Raw genomic sequence first — 22,855 nt, forward strand, 5'->3', positions numbered from 1 at the left:
CTTCCTGCCTGGTTAGCGTGAGGATCCAGTGAGCTGAGCGGGGAAAGCTCTGTGAGGCTGTGATGGCCTGGTGTCCCCTACTATCCCTCCCACCTTGGACCCAGGCCCTTGTAATAGCAGGAGCTTAGGAAATCTGGGCTGAACTGAAGTGGAAATCCAGTTTAGCAAAGCCTGTGGGTGCAGCGGCCCTGGCACCACCAGTGACTCAGCAGGGCTGGGCTTTTTGGAGAAAAGCGCTAAGCATTGCATTTCCTTGTAGGAACAGCCTCAGATGGTGGGGGGGTGGGGGGCACCTGAAAGAGGGAGGCCTACGGGCCTCTAACCAGGGCCAGGGAACGGGGGTTCTCTGTTAGGGCAGGGGATGGATTCGAGTCCATCTGTAAGCTGGGAGACCTTGGACAAGTCATTTGTCTCTTTGAACCTCAGTTTCTTTTTGTGTAAAATAAGACTTGCAAGGGTGAAATAAGATCACGGGGATTGCGCCATGTGCTCTTTCCTCTCTCTGCTTTCTTCTGTCTTCACTTCTCCTGTCTCAATTCCGAGTTCCATCTTGGCTCAAAGGCGGTCACACGCTGTGAACTTGAACTTTCAGAAGCCTCTCACGGCAATCCCTCTGCCTGATGTCCCACCACTAGTGTGCTGTCCTTTTGTCTTAAGCATTGCCCTACACACTGATCTTAGAGTTTAAAATTTTTACATTTCTGTTTATCCTTTCTTACAGCAGAAATATGGGTGGAGGAGGATGAGGCAAGGACATTAAAAGGAGAAACAGGGCTACCTCAGGTCCTGCCTCCATGATAGTTCTATTTCCCCTCCTGATGGATCAGTGTGCTGAAAAACTGCCCGAGGAGGTTCCCTGGGCTCTGGGGACACTTGCTCAGGGCTCCAGAACTAAATAGAAGCCAAGTCAGCATCATTTGCATAACACTCGATGACTGTTAGTGGCTTCTTTCCTGGTGCTAATGACAGAGGCCTGGGAAGAGGTGCCAGCATCAACAAGGGCTGAGCGACTACCCTTGCTCAACCACTTACTAGCTCTCTGGCCCTGGGCAAGTTACCTTGCCTCTCTGTGCCTCAATGTTCTTACCTATAAAATGAGCACAACCACAGTGAGCCCTGATAGAGTTGTGGTGAGGCATATGTGAGGCACATGTGTCATGTGCTCAGACCCTTGCCTGGTAGATAGGAAGCACTTATTTGTTATTGTCTTCATCATCATCAGTATCATCTTTTTTGCTTTCTGCTGGGCCCTGTGCAGGGCACAGGTGACACAGAGATGAATCAGCCATGGTCCCTACCCTGCCTGGTTAGTGATCTAGTGGAAGAGACTCACCCTGGGTGTGTCAGACCCTCTGCCGGGCCCTGACTGGAGATCTGAAGGTGAACAAGGAACAGTGGCCCCGGCAGTTGTGCAACAAGCCTCCTCCCTCAAGAAGGAAGAGTCTGAAACAAGGCACAGCTGATGAAGGCTCAGGAGAGCAATGTGCCCTCTGGGCCTCCCCCAAATCCCATCCTTCTTTGGAGTTTCTTCGTGCCACCTGTCTCCCATGTGGGCCAAGGCCCCTCACCTCTGTGCCTTTGCACATGGCTCCTCTGGCCCTTCCAAACTCACCCGCAGCGTTCCCTCCTTCTGGAACTTTCCCTGACTGACCCTGGTTTGATTTGGCCCCTTGGCTCCCATGGGACTACCCCCTGGGTCTACTGTGAAATTCCTTGAGGACAGGGCTGCAAATTGTTCACCACAGTATCCCCAGTGCTAGCACACAGTAGGTGCTCAATTAATGTATGAAGGTAGGGGAGGGAAGGTGTATCTGTCAGAATTGTTTTCAGCTACAAATGCCGAGAATCCTGACTATAGAGGTTTAAACAAAATGGGGTTTATTTTTCTTAAATAACAAGAAAGCAGGCAGCTGCTGTCAAGGGCTCATCAGCTCAGTGACCCTACATTTGCTTTGGCTTTTCTTCATGGTCACAAGATGGCCACTGTAGCTCCTGCCATCACACTCATGTTCAAGAAAGAAAGGAGAGGCAAGACACAGCACCAACACTGATGGCCTCTTTGCTCAGGAGAAGCAAAACTCCTTCCCAGAACCCCATCAGGCTTCTCACTTCTTTTTGGCCAAAACTGAATCACATGGCCACTCCTAGCTGGGAAAACAAGTATCTACTTGATATGGAAGAACAAAATTCAGTTTTGCTTGCAAGAAAGAAGTCCAGGGGTGATGGAGGGGGGAGAAGGAATAAGGGAGTGGGGGTAAGGAGGGTGGGTACTGGTTAGACAACCAGCAGAGGGCTTCATGAAAGAGGTGGTATTTGCGCAGTGCCTGGAAAGTCAGATACAATTTTGGTAACTAGGAAGAATGGCATGGGTGGAAGTCTGGAGGCTTGAAAATGCTGAGTGTCACCAGGGGCTGCCACGTGACCGAGACAGCTAGAGCAGGAAAGAGGTAGGATGAGCTTGGCGAACTGTCGGTGTATTTGCTGTCAGCCAGCAGCTCTCTTGCCCCCATACAGCTCTAAGTCTCTTCCTCCACTCCACCTGAAATTCCACCATGAGAGATGATCTCAGCCAGTGAGACATACTGGACACCTGCTATGAACAAAGAGTCCTTTTCAAAATATAAATATGCCCTGAAGGCTTGTGGTTATCAGTCATTCATACCTGGATATCGATTCATTTTATTGGCTAGTGACCTCCTAATGCTTAGCTGAATTCTGCCCCGAGAAATAGGAATTTTTATTCTAGAAAGGGGTAATGGAGCCTGGGCCCTAGGAGATGGGAGATGGGTGGGGCTGGGTCTGGACCCCGAATGTCCGGGGGTCATAGGAGGTCTGTAGAAGAGGGAACTCACACTCACCAAGTCCTCCTATGGGCAGGCACTGGCCATCTTTCTTCTCTAAGGTGCTGCCATCGCCAGTTCACAATTGAGGTAACTAGAGCTTGGAGAAGGAGCCTGTCCTGCCAAGGTCATCTCGTGCACAGGTGACTGAAGTGGGGTTGGACCCTGGTCAGTCTCACCCCAAAGCACATGCTGTCTTGTTGCCGCGCCCTGTCATAATAATGATCATCATCTCAGCTGGCATTTGTTCAGCCCTTGCTCTATACCAGGCATTGTTCTGAGTGCTTTATGGATTTTAAGTCATGCCATTTTCACAACAATACTATGAGGTAAACACTATCATTGTCCCCATTTTACAGACGGGAAACCTGAGGCACATAAGAGGTTAAGTGACTGGCCCAGAATCCCACAGCTAGAAGTGTCAGATCAGATTCACAGCCAGGCAATCCAGCTCTGAGGCACGGGGAAGGATGCTGCCTTGTCAAGGTCTTGTGGTGGACTAAGAGTAGATTCTCTACTAAAAACAAACAAAACCCCCGCAAAGTCTTAGATACAGAGAAGAGATGGGTGGTTGCCAGAGATGGGGGGTTGGGGGTGGGTGAAACAGGTGAAGGGGGTCAAAAGGTACAAACTTCTAGTTACACAATAAAAAAGTCCTGGGCATGTAATGTATGGCATGGTGACCATAGTTCATAATACTGTACTGCATATTTCAAAGTTGCTAAGAGAACAGACCTTAAAAGTTGTCATCACAAGAAAAAAAATTGTGTTAACGATGTATGGTGACAGATGCTAACGAGACTACTGTGGTGATCATTTTGCAACATATACAAATATTGAATCATCATGTTGTACCCTTGAAACTAATATAATGTTATATGAGCATTATACCTCAATAAAAATGTTTAATTAAATTAAACTTTTAAAAAAAGAGTAGGTTCTCTGGACCAGTGGTTCCCAAGTAGGGGTGATTTTTGCCCCCAGGAGACATTTGGAAATGTCTGGTGACATTTTTGATTGTCACAACAACTGGGTGGGGTGTTACCTGCATCCAGTGGGGAGGCCGCTAAACACCTTACAATGCACACACCGGCAAAGGATCATTGGTCCCAAACGTGGGGAGCGTTGAGGTTGGGAACCAAGGTCTAAACTTGTTAGAGAGGAGTGAATCTACCTCCTCTTGAAGTTAAGGCCTTAGTCTCAGAGCTGGGAGGAGAAGAAATGGCAGGGGGGTGCTTCAGAACAATGCCTGCAACAGCGTGGCTGAGATGCTGTAACAGAGACCGAATCCCTGGGATTACATAAGCGAGAAGCTCATTTCCTGTGCACATAAATGACCAGAGACAGGTCCATGTGCACAGACGGCTTTGTGCGTGAGGCCTTTCAGGGCCCAGGTTCCTTTGCCTTGTTGCTCAGGGATTCCCTGGGGTGTTGGCTCAGTTTGCGTGATTGAAGTTATTCTCCACCCCATGTCTGCATTCCAGCATACAAAAAGCAGGAGAGAGAAGGTAGAAGGCACAGAAGTTTATAAGCCCAGAGCTGGGAATCGGTTGTTAAACACAACCATTATTAAATTAAATTCTATAAATGTATAAATAACTAATTTATGTTAAAAAAAGTTTAATAAGTACTCAAAATGTATCACTTCCTAATAATTTTGCCACATTCTGCCCATTACCTAGGCCCTTGAGATTTTGACATCTGTTTTATCTGTATTGTGGAATCACTGCGTAATTCTGTGTTCCACTGCCCATGCCTTCCCAACTTTTTTTTTTTGGCGGTACGCGGGCCTCTCACCGTTGTGGCCTCTCCCGTCGCGGAGCACAGTGAAGTCAAGTGAAACAATCTTTGGGGAAGTTTTGTTGTCTAGAAACTACAATTCAGGTGTGAAGTAATTAATTCCAATTCCTAACAGACTGGTTTGTGATCAGGCTCAGATGGAATTACAGACACATAAGCCCTTTGTAAAACTGTTAAGTACTGTACTGATATAAGGTGGTATATTACATTTTTAAGTAATGAAAAATTATTGGTTATTTTATTGTAACAAAAGAAATACTGACATAGAAAACAAACTTACAGTTACCAAAGGGGAAATGGGGGGAGAGAGAAATTAGGAGTATGGGATTAACAGATGCACACCACCATATATAAAATAGATAAATAACAAGGATTTACTGTATAGCACAGAGAACTATACTCAATATCTTGTAATAAACTATAGTGGAAAAAGAAAAAACAAGGAAAAGAAAAAAGCAATACTGCTAAAAATTTAGAAAAGGCAAAGTAAAAATACCCATAATGCTACCACTCAGAGATCTACTATTTATATTTTGTTATAGCTCCAACAATTATTAACTCGTGGTCGTGTTTGTTATATTTGGACCCCCACCTACGCCCTCCAACTCCCTTATTCAAATAATCAGATTATTTTGAAGCATGTCCTAGACATCATATAATTTCATCATAAACATTGCAGTATTTATCTCTAAATGTAAGAATACTTTAAATAAATATAACTTCAATATAAATATGACACCTAAAAAAATAAATTCTCTAATGGAGGATGTTGATAACAGGGGAGGCTATGCACGTTTAGGAGCAGGGGATATATGGGCAACCTTTGTACCTTCCACTCAATTTTTTTTTTTTTTTTTTTTTTTTTACCTTCCACTCAATCTTGCTGTGAACCTAGAACTGCTGTAAAAACTAAAGTCTCTTTTTTAAAAAATAAGCTCTTAATAGTATCAAAAGGTGATCATTATTCAAATTTCCCTAATTGTGTATTTCTTTTTTCATAAATTGTTCTTGTACCTTTGAATATTGGATGTTTATATTTTTCTTATTTATTTGCCAAGCTCTTTATATATTAAACATATTAACTAAGGTAATATTAATTACTATTGTTATTCCAACAGGGGAGGCCATGGAGACTTCAGGATCACTTCAGGACCACAGTCGAGTCCACGGAGAATCAGAAGATCTAGACCGTATGTTTGCTCTCTCTGACGCTCTGGGCAAAGCCGCATGGGAGGTGAAGTCCAGCAGTAGGTGGAACAGAAGACCCTGCTCAGCTCATGTGGCACAATGAATGGCCCAAGTTACGGTCAAAACCTCTAGAGAAGTAGTGACTTTACACACATGCACATGTGTGTGCTTGGTCCAGTCTGTCCCCCAGTACTCTCTAGCTGTGTGGACCCTCAGTTGCTCCCCAAATCTCAGAGGCTCTGGGGGCTTGGACTTGCACTAGGGAGTGTCCTCAGAAGGTGGGAAGCGTCCTGCATGGCCCCAGAATGGGGAATGTGAAGGTTTAGGGCTTGATCGTATCCCACCTGCCCTGTAATTTACAGAGAATTTTAAATTGGCAACTGCTCTACACAGTGTAGTGGTCTCTTGGGAAGGATGGAGGGCTTAGAAGCCCCTCTCTGGGCTCCACATTCAGAGAAAAGTCTGCCTTTGGCCTTCCTAGAGCCTCTAGGGCCTCTGAGATCCCTGGTCTCCTGTACCTCCCATTGGCCCTAGGGGTTTGGGAAGAGTGTCCCAGTGAATCCAGTCACTCCTGGCTCCCCACATCCAAGTAGACCCCTGGGGAGGCCTGGGTGGTCTCTGGGGTGGGAAGGGCAGGAAACACTCATCCTTGCCTATGTGTGCCTCCCAGATGGAGAGACGGATTTCCACAAGCAAGACAAGGAGGCTGAGCTCTATTCTCAAGACCAAGATGAGAGAGGCAAGTCTTCCTCCTCTTCATCCTCCTCCTCAGGTAAAGCAATGATTTCATTAAATAAATCTATATTAAAATATTAAAGACAAGCATTTACATGGAAAAACCGATCTCCTGGACTTCCCTGGTGGCGCAGTGGTTAAGAATCTGCCTGCCAAAGCAGGGCACACGGGTTCAAGCCCTGGTCTGGGAAGATCCCACATGCCGTGGAGCAACTAAGCCCACGAGCTACAACTACTGAGCCCGTGTGCCACAACTACTGAAGCCCACACGCCTAGAGATTGAGCTCCGCAACAAGAGAAGCCACCGCAATGAGAAGCCTGCACACCGCAACGAAGAGTAGACCCCGCTCATCACAGCTAGAGAAAGCCTGTGCACAGCAACAAAAAGCCAATGCAGCCAAAAAAATTTTAAAAAAAGAGAAAAGAAGAAAAACCAGTCTCCTGAACCTCCCACCTCGGTACTGCAGCTCTCTTTTTCCATGTTCCCTTCCAGAGCTTGCCTCTCTGTACATGTAACTTGTACACAGTTATAACTACCATATAGGGACTTCCCTGGTGGTCCAGTGGTTTAGAATCCGTGCTTCCACTGCAGGGGCCACGTGTTTGATGCCTGGTCAGGGAACTAAGATCCCATATGCCACGTAGTGTGGCCAAAAAAAAAGAACCCAAAAAATTACCGTATAGACAATTTTGTCTTTGGTTTACAATTTTTTTTGCTATCTTATCCTAAGCATTTTGCCATGTTATTCCATAATATCTTAGCAGCTATTTTTCATGTTTCCCAAGTAGCCCCTCAAGTGACTGCATCTCATGTAAAGGAACGTATAAGTTTCGTAGGAGCACTTTGGAATCAGGGGCAGTGCATGTGTCCATTCAAGCAGCCTGCAGGTTCATACCCTTTCTTTGCCACTAACTAGCTAAGCGTCCTTGGGTAAATTGCTGAACCCTGTATGCCCTGGAGTCCTCATGCATAAGATGGGGTTGGTAACAAAAGTTATCTCATAGGATACCTGTGAGGATTACATGCTACAGGTGCAAAGGCTTAGCACCTATCAGATAGTAATAGCTCTAAAAGTAACTGCTATTGTTAAGATTTCCCCCCTCCCACCCCAGTTTGTCATGCTCAAGAGCATCCTTGCACAAAAGCCTTTACTTTTTGAATTTTTCATACAAATCAAGTCCTACATATCTACTCCCACAAGCACTTTAATGGGTTTAGAGGGATGAGCATCTCTAATTGGACTTTGATTACAAATTGCCGCATTATTCTCTGAAAAGAAGCAGGATGTCTCTCTACTTTTATTCTTTTAACTCAAAAGGTAAGGCTGAATTTATAGCAGCAGCAACATCACAGCTAGCATTTATTGAGCACTTACTTCGTGCCAGGTAGCGTTCCAAGCACTTTATGTGGAATAACTCAGTTAATACTCAGCAACCCATGAGGAAGGCATTGTTGTTATTCCCATTTTACAGGTGAGGAAACCGAGGCCAGTGAGGTTTAGTTCTAGAAGAGCTTCCAGAGGCAGGAGGGCTACAACACGGGATTCTGTCCCTTTGTTTGTCCTCCCTAGGTGGGAAGGGACGTTCTGTCTTCTGATTCTGACCCTCAGGAGTTGCTGCTCCCCCACAAATGTTCTCCCCCAAGTGTGGCCATAAGTTCCTTCCTTCTGGTCTCCAGAGTACATACACATGGGACTGGACGTAGTTAACAAAACTGAACACTTAAAAGAAAGCAGCAGGAAAATAAACATGGAGTCCTAGAAGCATTGAGACAGACTGACATTCAGGATCCTGGTCTCTGGTCCTACCCTGGTTGGCCTGCTGCTGGAACTCAGACCCTGCCCATTCTTCAGGCTCAGACGGTGACCATTAGTCCTTGGGCCCCAAGCCTGAGTGCCTCCCAGCAGCCCCCCACCTTCCTCCACGTTAGGGCCCTAACTCAGAGTCTAGCATGCAGCACCACTCTCCCTACATAGCTTTTTGTTCTTTTTTTTGTTTTTGATTTTGTTTTTTGCGGTACGCGGGCCTCTCACTGTTGTGGCCTCTCCCGTTGTGGAGCACAGGCTCCGGATGCGCAGGCTCAGCAGTCGTGGCTCACGGCCCCATCCGCTCCACAGCATGTGTGATCTTCCCGGACTGGGGCACGAACCCGTGTCCCCTGCATCGGCAGGCAGACTCTCAACCACTGCGCCACCAGGGAAGCCCAGCTTTTTGTTCTTAATGTATCCTGTTTGGGTTTTTTAAAATATTTATTTATTTGGTTATGCTGGATCTTAGTTGTGGCTCGCGGGCTCCTTAGTTGAGGCTTGCCGGCTCCTTAGTTGTGGCGTGTGAACTCTTAATCACAGCATGCATGTGGGATCTAGTTCCCTGACCAGGGATCGAACCTGGGCACCCCTCATTGGGAGCATGGAGTCCCAACCACTGTGCCACTAGGGAAGTCCCTATCCTGTTATTTTTAAATTCAAACGTTTTTTCATTATGAAAGATTACACATGGGCAATTTGTAGAAAATATGGAACATACAAAGAAGTAGAAAGAAGGAAAAAAATCATCCTTTGCTCTGTTAGATAACCACTAAACACATATTAGTGTATCTCCTTACATTTATTCAATAAATATTTATTGAGCATCAACTATGTGCCAGGCTCAGTGATGGATACTCGGGACACCAGAAACAAACGTGATTCTTTCTGCCAGAGTTAATTTCTTAAACAATTGAATTAGAACACAGAAAAATTATCCTCATTCTTGACAGCATACAATTCTACAATACCTTTTATTAAAAATTATATATTATGCATAGGGAACTATATTCAGTATCCTGTAATAAACCATAATGGAAAAGGAAAAAAATCAATCCTTGAACAAGTTTTTAAAATTATATCTTATGGGGCTTCCCTGGTGGCACAGTGGTTGAGAGTCCGCCTGCCAATGCAGGGGACGTGGGTTCGTGTCCCGGTCCGGGAAGATCCCACATGCCGCAGAGCAGCTGGGCCCGTGAGCCATGGCTGCTGAGCCTGTGCGTCCAGAGGCTGTGCTCCACAACAGGAGAGGCCACAACAGTGAGAGGTCCGCGTACAGAAAAAAAAAAAAAAAAATTATTACTATATCATGGAGAAAGCTAAAATAATATTCATGTGAATGTTAATAGAGATTGTCCCTGTTGGATAGAATTTGGAGTAATTTTTGCTTTCTTATTTTCTGTATTGTTTGATATTTTGCAAAATATGATGAAAAAGCCTTTTGGGGGCATTGATATTTGTAAAATACAGAAAAGAAGAAAATAGAAGCCACTCAAAATCCCATCTCTTGAGATAAATACTGCTGTTGTTATCTTGATGTACTTCCTGATACCTCTTTTTCTGTGCCTAGTTGAGATCACATACGCACTGATTGTTTTTTTTTCCCGCACTGATTTTTAAGCACAGTTAACTTGGTTTCCTATAATTAAAAAATTTATCCATGATAGACCAGGAGGTCCCCAAGCCCGCTGAGGAACATCGGGACTGCTGGGGCCCTCTTGGTCATCCTGAGGAAAAGGGAGTCCTCTGGACCTGAAGCCAGAAACTCCTAGGCCTGAATCTCCAGAATGCTGACCAATCCAAGAGTGCCAACAACGCGGTCATTCTTCAAGGCTTTAATCAAACTCCTGCTGCAGGCGGGGCAGCCTTAGGACAGTGATACCCAGGCCTCGTCCTTCAGGAGCTCAAGGTGGTTGGAGGGATGAGCACCACCAGGGACCCTCATGCCCACTGTGTCAAGCACAGACAGTTGATGCTATAGAAACCCCAGAGGAGGGTGGACAAGGTGCGTGTGCGCTGGGGCAGCTGGAAAAGCCCTTCTCCAGGAGGTGTGACATCAGCTTAAGCTTCAGGATAAGGGAGCAAGTGGGAAGGGCATTCCAGGTGGGAGACAGAGCACGAGCAAACCCAGAGTCAGCGTGGCGGTGGTGGCATCACAGTTGGTGCAGCCCCCACACTGGGCAGGAGGGAAAGCACCTCAGTAACACGATACTTCACAGGGCCTTGTCTCATCTTCGTGAAAGCCGTGTTGAACATAGTAAGTGATTTGTCTGAGGTCACACAGAAAGTTCATGGCAGTTCCTGTCCCCTAACCCTCAAAGCAGAATTCTTCCCCCAGACCACTCGCCTCACATAAACTAAATTTTGAGAACCGACACCAGAATGAGGTATTCCAGGCTCGATCCAGGCTGAGGTTCTCCCACAGCTTGTGTTTGTTCCCTGCAAAGAGCAGCAATGAGGACTAGCGCCCCTGAGTAACTGGAAAACGTTGGCAGAGACGGGGGCTGGTCTCCCCCGCAGGGGCAGCTCACCCAGTAGGCAGTAGGCCTCGCCATTTCTCCTTTGCCCACTTGGCTGATGGTTGAATTTCTCAGTGGGCCTGAGCATGTCCGTGTGAAGATTTTTTTTTTAAATAAATAAATACATCTATTTATTTATTTATTTATTTTTGGCTGCGTTGGGTCTTCGTTGCTGCGCTCGGGCTTTCCCTAGTTGTGGCGAGCGAGGGCTACTCTTCATTGCCGTGCACGGGCTCTAGGTGTGAGGGCTTCAGTAGTTGTGGCACACGCGCTCAATAGTTGTGGCTCACAGGCTCTAGAGCACAGACTCAGTAGTTGTGGCGCATGGGCTTAGTTGCTGTGTGGCATGTGAGATCTTCCTGGACCAGGGCTTGAACCTGTGTCCCCTGCATTGGCAGGCAGATTCTTAACCACTGCACCACCAGGGAAGTCCCCCGTGTGAAAATTTGTTCCTTGCAGTGTTATTTATAGTAGGGCAACAATAGAAACAACCTAACGTCCAACAACAGCAACATAGAGCAGTGATGCTACACCCTGTCCTGGTCAGAGCTCTGGTCTTCATACATCTCTAAAGTGAAAAAGAGAAATTCAAATCATAGAATTCATTTGATCTCATATACACTTTGTAAAAATTCACACATACATGATTGTAAACAAGACTGGAAGGAAGAATATCAAAATGTTAATAGTGGTTATCTCTGGATGGTTAAATTATGGGTGATTTTCATTTTCTTGTTTTTTTTTGAATTGACTTATACCATAGATATTTTACAATAATCTTTTTTATCTTTATAACCAGAAGAATATAATTTTGTTTTTTAAAAAAAAAACTTTAATAAATGTTAGCCTAAATTGATTGTGGGAAGAAAAGAACTTGGGGGAAAGAGCCTGGATTAATGCCTAGTACAGATCCTGGCACACATAGGTGTTTAATAAATGCTCTCATGACTCTGGAGCTGAGCTCTGGGTTCTATTTTTGGAGATAAAAATGATTAGAAATGCAGGCCTTGGTGACAGACCTGGGTTTGAACCCTGGAATTTCTGCTTCCTGACTGTGTGACTTTCAGCAAATAACTTAACTTTTGTGAGCCTCAGTTTCCTTATCTGTAAAATGGGGAGGGAGAGGCATTAATACCTTCTTCACAGCATTTCCAAGAGGATCAAATGAAATATTAACTATAAATTACTTAGTTCAGTGTTGGTACATAGTAAGTGCTCAAAAAATGGCAACTCTTATTACTGACTTTGAACGAGGCCCAGGTCCTCTCAGGCCCCCAATTCTTCTTTAGTCAGCGGAACACAGTCACCTCGGGGCGTGTGAGGGGCGTCAGACAGAGCAGCAGGAAAGCTCTTGTGCAGCTGTCTTGCCTCTTGAAGAGCGCCCACCTCACCCCCAGCGCAAAGACTATGTTACTTTTTAAGGCTTCCGACACCAGGAGAGAGAAGCCACTCTGGGATGCTGTAACTGGGGGGAGCTGACTAACAGGCTTTGTCTACACCCAGGTGCTGAGCATGGGGAGCCTGACATTTTGAAGGATGAGCTTCAACTCTATGAAGGTGATTGTCTGTCCAGTGGCTTTGGGGGAAACAGAATTAAACAAAGGACATGAAGGCTTAGGGCTTTGTTGGGAGGAAACAAGGTGATGAGGGTGTTTCATGAGCTCAAAGTCCTGGGCAGATATAGGAGATGTGGCAAGGTGAGTGGTTATAACATGGGCAGATGGAGGTGGGGGCAGGCATTTTCTGCCACAGTCAGACTGTCCTGGAATCTCTTCTGATCTATAACCCTGACTTGCAGGTTGACTGTGACCAGTCACCCAACCTTTCTGGGCCTCTGCTTTCCAACCAGCAAGATGGAACTTAATCAGTACCCTCTCTCTTGGAATACTGGGTTGTTTAAGCATGCAAGGGAAAATTAAGGACCCGATTTCTACAAAACTCAAATTACGGAGTAATTGTCTCTAAGCATCATGATTTTTACAGCGAGCAGATATAAATATTATGGCACTTTGCTTGGTAGCACTTTGATGAGATGGAGGAGTTTGTAGGAATGAACCAGTTTGCCAAAAAGCCTCATAAATGAACACTGCCAGATAAGAAAACCTGTTTAACTTTGTTTAATCCAACATTTACATAATCTGCTTAGTCTCCTAATGCCAGATAATAACCCAAGAAATACAACGGGAAACACAAATACATTCAAAGAAATGGAAATGAAATACCTTAATATTCTGCATCAAGGTATTACCAGTGGCTGCCACTGGGTGGCAGCATTGTGAGTAATCTCCATACTATTTTCTTTCATCTGAATTTTCTGATTTTCTTTTTCTTTTTTTTTAAACAAAAACAGGTACTATCTAATTTTTTAAAATGTTGTTAATTAAGTAGTGTAAGAAAGTTTTCACTGAGTGTAAAATGAGAGAGAAACTGTTACATATACATACATTTTTAATGTTTTTTTCTCATCAAAAAGTAAGTCATGTTCACTGTAGAAAACGTAGATATTGTCACGTATTTGTGAATTAATTCCCCCAAGTAATGAATTCCCCGCCCCACCTCCCCCCTCCCGAGACACCAGAGGTATTTGGTAATTACACGGCCGGAGTCTCATTTCATGCCGTTCTTGGTTTGCCTTCTGTACCCTTGGTGCTGGCCCCTCTGGTCACTCGCAGACACTGGCTCCTGTTTGCACATTAGCCTAAAGACAGTTCAGCATACTGAGTGTTTATTGCCATGAGCTGAGTGCCCCCTTCAGGTGTTTGTGTCCTGGGGCTGATCTGGAGGGCGGAAGTGTACAGAGTGGGAACTCCTGCCTCCCCTTGAGGGGAAGAAGGTGACAGGCTAGGAGAGAAGTCACTGGGAATAGAGTAGACGCCAAGAACCAGAGGGTGGGGACTTCCCTGGTGGTTCAGTGGGAAACACTCCGCGTTCCCAATGCAGGGGGCCCGGGTTCGATCCCTGGTTGGGGAACTAGATCCCTTATGTATGCCACAGCTAAGAGTCTGCATGCCACAACTAAAGTTCCTGCGTGCCACAACTAAGACCCAGTGCAGCCTAAGTAAATAAATATTAAAAAAAAAAAACCAGAGTGTGAATGAGGTGGGAGGGCCACCCAGGCCAGATTAAAGGGAAGGCTGCACCTCAGGGCAGGTATAGGGCTCGATTCACCCTAGGCAGCCCAGACAGGAGCTCCACACTGGGGTCAGGGGCCAGGGCCCCCATGGTACAACCCAGCTTGGCTTCCACAAGCTCAGGGCCTGGTGGGGCTGGAGCCACGTGGCGAAGTGTCCTCACCTGCATCTGGATAGGAATAAACAGGCACAGATTGCGAACTGGTGGCCTGTGTGTACAGATGTATATTATCTGGCCCACAGAGTATCTTTATTATTATTACTGTTCTTAATGTATTTCATCACGTCTACAACTAACAGTTTTTCACATCTGGAGATCTGTGAAATCAGGGTGCCTCTTAAAATCACTGGCAACTTGCAGTTATAATTGGCAGTAGTTTTCCTTCCATAAAATGACGTCATTCTCACAAACCATGATATCTTTGCTTCGATGGAATATGAATTGCCAGCTTTTTTTTATAGTCAAGAAGTTTGTATAAAAACCTGGATTTCTGGCTTCTCGTGGGAAATTAGAAGACCTGTAACATGGGGCAGGCATTGCTGCGGCAGCTTTCGGGGACTGTGGGGTGGTGCCTGCCCCTTTAGATGAAAGAGGAACCCTCCAGTTTGCTCCAGTGCCCCCTGCAGATCAATGGGAAGTCTCTCTGCAGTGTAACTTCTCCCCACCCAGAGGATATGAATATGCAGTCACTGATTTCCCTTCTGTGCAGGTGCCCCCGGGGAGGTGGTGCCATCTGAGGAATCAGGTGAGTGTCTTTTAGGGGAGAGGGGTCGTTGGTACTGGTGTTGAACGAGGTCTGGGCACCGTCTTTCCCCCAAAAGAGGCAGGTGCTATCAGGTGCACGGCTATGAGAGATGGGACTCCAAGTCTGCTTGGGGCCTGGGGCTCTGACCTGGGCTCAGCAAGCAGGCGGGGCTGGCTGTAGCATGAGACAGGGGGCCAGTGGGGTTAGAAAGGGGGTCCAGGCAAGAACAAAGGGGTTATTAATAACAATCTATAGATAGAAAGATCCCCTGGGGGCTGGAGAATTCAACAGGGGCGTTTTCAGAAGTCACCTGTGGCACTCGTTAAGGCCCCAAGCTGGCCTGGGCACTAATGTTGAGTTTCTAATTTCCAGGACTCCGAAGGAGAGGCTCTAATCCAGAGAGTGGTAAATATGCAAGCTCCAAGAGGGGAGTGGGAGGCGGCCTGGATTCCAGGGGCTGGGACAGAACCACAGGCAGCCTGGGGGGGGAGGGAGATCAGTCCCAGCAGCAATGCCGTCACCAGCCAGAGTGTCACTGTGATCCAGGAAAGGGGCCTCCGGGCTCAGGGGACATGGAACAGAACAGACACATGCCTGTGGAGGAGGAGGGCATCAGTGGAGGTCCAAGGACAGCCACCCCACCTTCAAGCTTTGCCCTGACCGGTCCTGCAGTGAGTGCCCTCTGATCCAGGAAATAGAACCTGGGAGAGCCATTCTCAGTGAGGCAGGGGAGCGAGAATCCCACCAGCTATACCGTGTCAGAGTTAAACCCTCGTCTCTCTCTTGTTCCCAAGGAGAAGTGGAGCCCTCTCAGTTAAGAAGACTAAATATAAAGAAGGATGGTAAGGAACTTGGGGTTCCAGGGCTGCTGCTTTTGTCTGGTCCAGATTTCTCTGGGTAGAAAGTCAGCTGGTGGCCTGGAACGACAGTAATCATGGCCCGTCTCTGCTGTGGGCCCTGCGGTTTGCAAAATCCTCAGCTTAGAGTCACCTTGAGAAGGTGGTACGATGTTTCCTGTTTTGCAGATATAGAAACTGAGGCTCAAGGACGGGGAGTGGTCTTACAGCTAGTGAGTGACACGACTTGGGCTTGGATCCTGGTCCTGTGCTCTTTCTGCTGTATGCCGAGTCACTAGCATGATAAACGCCCTCCAGACCTTATGGCCATAATGGGGAGCTGGGAACAGGCTGGGCCGAGGAAGCTGTGAGGTTAGATTAGACGGGACTCTAGGGAAGGAGTGATGAGAACCGGAGGGGCTGCCTCGACTCCAGGCCTGGAATCGTGGGGGCTTCAGGGAGGAGGGTAAGGCTGGGAAAGGAGGCCATGTTTTTTTGGGGGGTTTTTTTGGCCACATTGCGAGGCATGTGGAATCTTTTTAGTCCACTGACCAGGGATTGAACTCGGGTCCCAGCAGTGAAAGCCTGGAATCCTAACCACTATGCCACCAGGGAACTCCCGAGACCATAGTTTTTGTTTTGTTTTTTATATATAAATTTATTTATTTATTTTTGGCTGTGTTGGGTATACGTGTGCAGGCTTTCTCTAATTGTGGCGAGAGGGGGCTCCTCTTCGTTGCGGTGCGTGGGCTTCTCATTGCAGTGGCTTCTCTTGTTCCAGGGCACGGGCTCTAGAGTGCAGGCTCAGTAGTTGCGGTGCGCGGGCTTAGCTGCCTTGCGGCATGTGGGATCTTAGTTCCCCGACCAGGGATCGAACCCACGTCCCCTGCATTGGCAGGCGGATTCTTTACCACGGGACCACCAGGGAAGCCCTCTAGAAATATTTTGAGTTGTTCAAAAGCCCGCCTTTAGGGAGTGGGAGACCTGTGTCCGAGCCCCTGGCTCTGCCTCCATCAAGCTACATGAACCGGGACGTGCTGTCGAGCTGTCCCGGGCTGTGAAGTGAGCCTCATCCCACTAAAACCGAGATTCCCAAAGCGCAGGCCATGTCCAGGTTGCTTCAGGACATGGCATTATACCCCCAAGTGAGAAGGTGACTGCCCTTTCCCCTCTCTTTCTCTGCTTGGAGCCCCTGGGCCTTTAGTGCCACCCTGACCCTTGCTCACTGCCCTCCGGACACAGAGATCAGGACTGTGCGCAGAGCCATCTGCAGGCAGCGGCGGGCAGACCTTCACCGTCTTGCTTTATGGGCCTTGTGTTTGTTCTTAAGACATGGGATCCTAGTTTTCCACTTAGTGTTGTGACATGAAGTTTCCTTTTCAAGTAAATCTATTTAAGGAAAAATAAGAATCTGCTTAAAGAAAAACTTTAAGTAAATAGTACAGGTGGTCCTTGGGTAGCAAGAAATCGTGAAGGTCATAAGCAGTGCTACGTAGAAAGGGCAAAACCCACAAAGGTGGTGTGTGGATGGCTGAAATCAGAAAAAACAGACAAGGGTGATCCCCTAGGTCCCTCTTGGCTCCAATACACCTTGGAGTCCTTATCCAGGCCTGATCTCTTCAGCCCCCAAAACTTCTAGTTCCCTAAAACTTGAAGTTCTCTTCCCAGAAATTCACTTACCCTGCGCTCACCTGGTTGAAGCCTTCACTGTACTGGGTCTGTGCCTTGGTCCCACCTTCTTACCTGTCTCATGGCACGTGAATATGCGCACGCGCGCACGCACACACACACACACACACACACACACGCACACACAAAATCTTCCCTTTCATCCAACTCCTACTGCCTTGGCTATCCTTAAGGCTTACCTCAAACTCTCTTTCTTCCATTAATCCCTGCCCCAGATATGGTGAGTCCTGAATGCTTATGACATCTTACAACTGCATCCAATTCCACAGTGTGGGTACCTTATAATGTATTTACCATTCCCCACTTGATAGATGTTTAGGTTATTTCTAATTTTTTGCTCTTTCAAACTAAGCTGCCCTACCCGTCCAGCCCTCTGTTTGGTCTTACATTTCTCTGCAGTCTCTCTCTTTTTAAAAACACTTGTATTTTCTAAGTATTTACTCATAAGAAAATGGGGGAAAGATCAGGGAGAAATTCTCTGCTAGGAATTCATTTTGCATTCCTGAAGATTTGGGTGAGGAAAGAGTTTTCACCCCCACTCTGTCACATCTCTGAACAGACCTAAGCCTGATGCTTTCTTAGACGTTAAGTCTAGTTCTGCGTGACATCTTTTTTTCCCCTAAAGGACAAATTGATTTCAGAGCCAAGAATGTTCTAGAAATAATCTTTTGATTTTCCCCCCCGAAAAAAAATAACAAAAACAAAACCAGAAATACCCTCCTCACTTCTGTTCACTTGCCTTCCACATGCCGCCTGACAGCAGTGATACGTAGTCTCACTCTGCTTACCATTTACAAAGGACTTTCCCCTCCAAGACCCCCATCCATCCCTCCGTCAGTGGTGTAGAGGTTGCTCTCCTTGATTTATCAATGAGAACGCTGAGGCTCAAGGGAGTCAGGACACTTGTCCAAAGTTCACAGCACATCAGTGGCCAAACTGGACTAAAGTAGGACACATTCCCAGCAGCCTTGGCCACTCAGAGAGCCTGCCTCGTTCCAGGGAACCGTCTCTGAATTGTCCTCTCTTTCTTCTTTTAAAAACCTTTTTGGTGGGCTTCCCTGGTGGCGCAGTGGTTGAGAGTCTGCCTGCCGATGCAGGGGACGCGGGTTCGTGCCCCGGTCTGGGAAGATCCCACATGCCATGGAGCAGTTGAGCCTGTGAGCCATGGCCGCTGAGCCTGCACGTCCGGAGCCTGTGCTCCGCAACGGGAGAGGCCACAACAGTGAGAGGCCCGCGTACCGCAAAAAAAAAAAAAAAAAAAAAAAAAAAAAAAAAAAAAAAAACCTTTTTGGCATCTTCCCTATCACAGCCCTCTGCCTGGGTCAAGGCCCCTGTGTTCTCTCCCCTGATGACTCCCGCAGCGCCTGGCAAAGGGCAGGGGGGCCTCCTTCACAAACCATCCCTGAATTCCTGCCCAGGGCATGGGCACTGCCTCCCAGCTACTTTCTCTACCTCCATTAACTACTAGGAAGAGCCTGCAATGCTGCTTCTGGGCACCAGGCCCACGGAAATGCACGCACAAGGGCATAGACACATTCATGTGCGGTGATGTTTGGTGCAGAAAATCAGTCCCTTCTAGCTTCCTCAGTGGGAGACTAGTTACATAAATTAGGGTAAGTTTATGCCATGGAACACTATGCAGCCATCAGAAAGAACAGGGCAGGGGCTTCCCTGGTGGCGCAGTGGTTAAGAATCCACCTGCCAATGCAGGGGACACAGGTTCGAGCCCGGCCTGGGAAGATCCCACATGGCGCGGAGCAAGTAAGCCCGTGCGCCACAACTACTGAGCCTGCGCTCTAGAGCCCACGAGCCACAACTACTGAGCCCGCACACCTAGAGCCCGTGCTCCACAACAAGAGAAGCCACCGCAATGAGAAGCCCGCACACCATAACGAAGAGTAGCCCCCGCTCGCCACAACTAGAGAAAGCCCACACGCAGCAACGAAGACCCAACGCAGCCAAAAATAAATACATAAATAAATTTATATATATATATAAAAGAACAGGGCAGATCTGTATATGCTCGGAGATAGAAAGGATGGCCCCAATCTATCAAAGAGAGGAAAACAAACCATAGAGCAGCAGGTACACAAACCGATCCTGCTTTTGTTTTTTTTGAATGTGCATGTATATACTTGGAAAAGTTTTGTCAATCACTGCTTGCTTTTAAGGAGTTGGATTAGGAAGGGAGAATGGAGCAATGGGAAACTTTTAAACTAGGCACGTGCATTTTTTACAATTGTATTTAGCATCATTCGACAAATAAGGCGTCGGACACCTCTGCATGCCTGGCGCCGCTTTAGATCATGGGCAAAATCCCCAACCACCATCCTACAGAGTGGGTCAGAGGATAAACACAGCAGTGAAAATCCAGCAAGTTGAGTGGTGATAAGTGTTAGAAAAATAATAAAGTGAGGTGAGGGCTGAAACGGGTGGGGCTTGGGGTGCTGTTTTAGTTGGGCTGGTCAGGAGCAGCTTCTCTGAATAAAGCTCCCTTTGAGCAGAGACAGGAATATTTTAGTTAATTAAAAAGAGAGAAAGAAGCAAACAGTAATCTTCACCTCTGCCTTTACAGATGAGTTTTTCCATTTCGTCCTCCTCTGCTTTGCCATTGGGGCCTTGCTGGTGTGTTATCACTATTATAAAGGTGAGTGTGTGTGGGGGGGTGAGAACAGGGGGCAGAGGTCCAGACTTGCAGGATGACCATTCTCTCCCCCGCTGCCCCTGCAGACTGGTTCATGTCCCTTGGGGTCGGGCTGCTCACCTTCGCCTCCTTGGAGACCGTTGGCATCTACTTTGGCCTGGGTAAGACCCTCGCACCCTGTCTCTGGGAGGGCAGCGGCTGGGCTGGCCGCAGGGGCTCGCCAAGGGCTGGAAAGCCACGACCTAAACTTTTTATAAAGATTTCTTTATGCTCGTGTTTGCTTCCTGACTGCTTTCAAGGTCAATGTGAGGTCGTTGGCAAAACCCCATGGAAAAAATGGGCAGCTCCATAAAAATACAACAAAGACAGTTTAAAGTGGCAAACAAACAGAATTAGCCAGATACTGAAAACAAGGCAGTTAATGGAGTGAGGTACTGAATTCTCTGAGCTTCCTGGCATTGTTATTGCTGCTCATGGTTGTTTTTAATAATAAGTACTCAATACCATTATCTAAGCTTAACCTGCAGCCTGAAATTCCACCATCAGAGCTTTGTTTTTACGGGTTAGACCTTTGTTCAAGGGCAGGCAGGGGGAGGTCTGGCCCCGATTCCTTCGAGGGGACACAGAGCTCCATCACCTTTTTCTCCTCCGTTCTTGACAGTGTACCGGATCCACAGCGTCCTGCATGGCTTCATTCCCCTCTTTCAGAAGTTTAGGCTGATAGGTAACTTTTACATTCTTCTATGTTCACTTTCTCTCCCTGCCAGGGTCTTCTGTTGCAAATGAGGCTTAGCATACTGGAAAGAGCACAGGGCCTGGAGTCATGGGCTTGGGTTCAAGTCCTGCCTCCTTCAATTTAGCATTTCTGGGGCTCTAGAGCCTCTTTTAGCCTCAGTTTCCTCAACTGGAAAATGGGTGTAATAATACCTACAGCACAAAGGTGTTGTGAAAATCAAGTGAGGAATGGATGTAAAAGTCCTTAAGTCTGAACCATTGTAGGAAAGTGGAGGGGACCTGGGTATTCCTCATTCTCTCATAGAACTTTGCATCTCTCCAAACAGTATCTTTTTTGTGATTTTATTTGCCCAGCTGGGGGTGAGAGGGGGTTTCAGTTATCTTACACTTGGCTGATGAGGAAACTCATTAGTCAGTTACATTCATCAGAGAGGTAGAGTGACTTGCCCAGAATCACACAGCTAGGGTGGCTGGGCAGGCTAAAGGAGATCCCCATCCCCTTTCTTGACCAGCAGCTCTGTGTCTACCATTAAATCACAAAACTGAGAGACCAGGGGCTGTGTGCCTCCGTGTCATGAACTTTTGTCTCCTTTAATCCATCTCATGCATAAAGGGGAAATTTGTTGCAATGGCTGTGGGTCATGACTGCCTTATCCCAGCTATGAGGGACATTTGGGCATCTGGGGTAATGGTGGGGAGGAGGCCTGACTGCTTTCAGAATCTCATGCCATCCTGTGGGCTTTGCCTTCCAGGCTTCAGGAAGACCGACTGAGGCCAGTGCCAGGTGGGCAGCCAGGCCAGGCCCCGGTGTGACCACCACTGCATCCTTTCAGCCCACGAGGACAGAGCAGCGTCCTGGGAGACACGCTGGTGGGCCAAGCTAGAGCAATAAAGAGAGCGCTTTGCCTTCCATGTGGTCTGAACATTGGCACCAGCTGGGCCAAGGTGTCCCTCAGGCAGTGTTGGCATGCAACCCAGCTGCCAGGATGGCAGGAGAGGGTGGGTGCGGGCCTGTGCCCTTCCCGGGGCCTGGATCAGCGGGAGGATCCTGGGACATCACTCCTCTCAGGAGACAGTGGGAGACCTCTGGGCTCTGCAAGGTGTAATTAGTCGGGGCTTGTGAATTCTTTCAAGTCCCCAGGCCATCCCGGGACAGACAGATGGTCCACTGCCCTGAGGCAGGGAAGTACCACGTCAGGCCCCTGGGGTGAACCCAATACAGGTGAGATTTGGGGGAACTAAATCCACAGCATCCAGGTCTTCCTATTACCTAGTGCCAGACCTGCTGTCCTTGGACTCCATTAAGATTCAAATAAACATTCTCTTCCCTGGACTAAAAAGAGTCAGCTAAATATTCCTTTCAGTTTCTTGAGTGTGAGAATACATTTGAGGTCTTCTTTGACCCCATCTAGTCAGAGGGGGCACCTTGTCCTACTGGACAAAGTGTAAAAGGGAATAAATGCAAAAAGCCCCTCGTTTTAGGTCCAAGACTTCAATTGCAGAGGTTTGGAATAGGAGGCAGGGTTTTGCAAACGTTCTTGTGAAAAAGATCTGGAGCTGTTAGGTATTCTCAGCTCAACAAATACCAAAGAAGTGAGATAAGAGCACAGAAAAATCCATTGCAAACTCGGGTTGTGTTAGTGGAGGTATAGAGTCTAGACTGAAGGAGGTGATAGTAGGTTCTCTCTTGTACACAGCCAGACCACGCCAGTAGAATATGTTCTAGATTCATATATCAAGAGTGACAGTGACAAACTAGAGAATACACGGAAGAAGAAACTAGAGTGGGGGTGTAAAGAATAATTGAAGAAGTGACAACTCTTTGACTTGCCGAAGAAAAAAATGGGGACCTTTACTGAGCTCGTGGACTCTGAAAGACACTTTCTCAAGTGTCTGTGATTGTCCAGGTCCGTTATGTGGTTTAATTCTCACAACAGCCTTGAGATGTGTACATCATCCTATCATCCTCCTTTTGCAGATGGAGAAACAGAGACTCGAGGAGTTGTAGTAACTTGTCAAGTTCCCACAGCAAGTCAGTGACAGAGCTGTGAGTGGAACCCAAGCCTGTGTTCTGACAGAGCTTGGCTAGCGCAGTCTCCCGCCCCAGGCAGAGCATCCCTGAGGCAGCTGCAGTTTATTCCCAGTATTTCCCAGATTTGGGAGTTCTCAGACTTACAGAATTGTTTT

General features: G+C 47.1%; 1 protein-coding gene across 3 annotated transcripts in view; it reads left to right on the plus strand.

Moving 5' to 3' along the window:
• The window catches only part of TMEM40 (transmembrane protein 40), a 42,996-nt gene extending 21,418 nt beyond the window's left edge, over window positions 1–21,578 (plus strand). For 2 of the 3 annotated variants that reach the window (XM_032650459.1, XM_032650461.1), the window contains 10 exons: window positions 5,759–5,830; window positions 6,499–6,600; window positions 12,391–12,444; window positions 14,729–14,764; window positions 15,137–15,169; window positions 15,559–15,606; window positions 19,865–19,936; window positions 20,020–20,094; window positions 20,595–20,657; window positions 21,421–21,578. In XM_032650459.1, the coding sequence (XP_032506350.1) occupies window positions 5,759–5,830; window positions 6,499–6,600; window positions 12,391–12,444; window positions 14,729–14,764; window positions 15,137–15,169; window positions 15,559–15,606; window positions 19,865–19,936; window positions 20,020–20,094; window positions 20,595–20,657; window positions 21,421–21,440 (575 nt within the window). In that variant the 3' untranslated portion in view covers window positions 21,441–21,578. The remainder of the gene's footprint in view (window positions 1–5,758; window positions 5,831–6,498; window positions 6,601–12,390; window positions 12,445–14,728; window positions 14,765–15,136; window positions 15,170–15,558; window positions 15,607–19,864; window positions 19,937–20,019; window positions 20,095–20,594; window positions 20,658–21,420) is intronic. The other variant, XM_032650460.1, reaches the window with a different exon arrangement.
• The last annotated feature ends 1,277 nt before the right edge of the window (window positions 21,579–22,855 follow it).

This window comes from Phocoena sinus, chromosome 11 (genome assembly GCF_008692025.1).
Source record: "Phocoena sinus isolate mPhoSin1 chromosome 11, mPhoSin1.pri, whole genome shotgun sequence".
NCBI lineage: Eukaryota > Metazoa > Chordata > Mammalia > Artiodactyla > Phocoenidae > Phocoena > Phocoena sinus.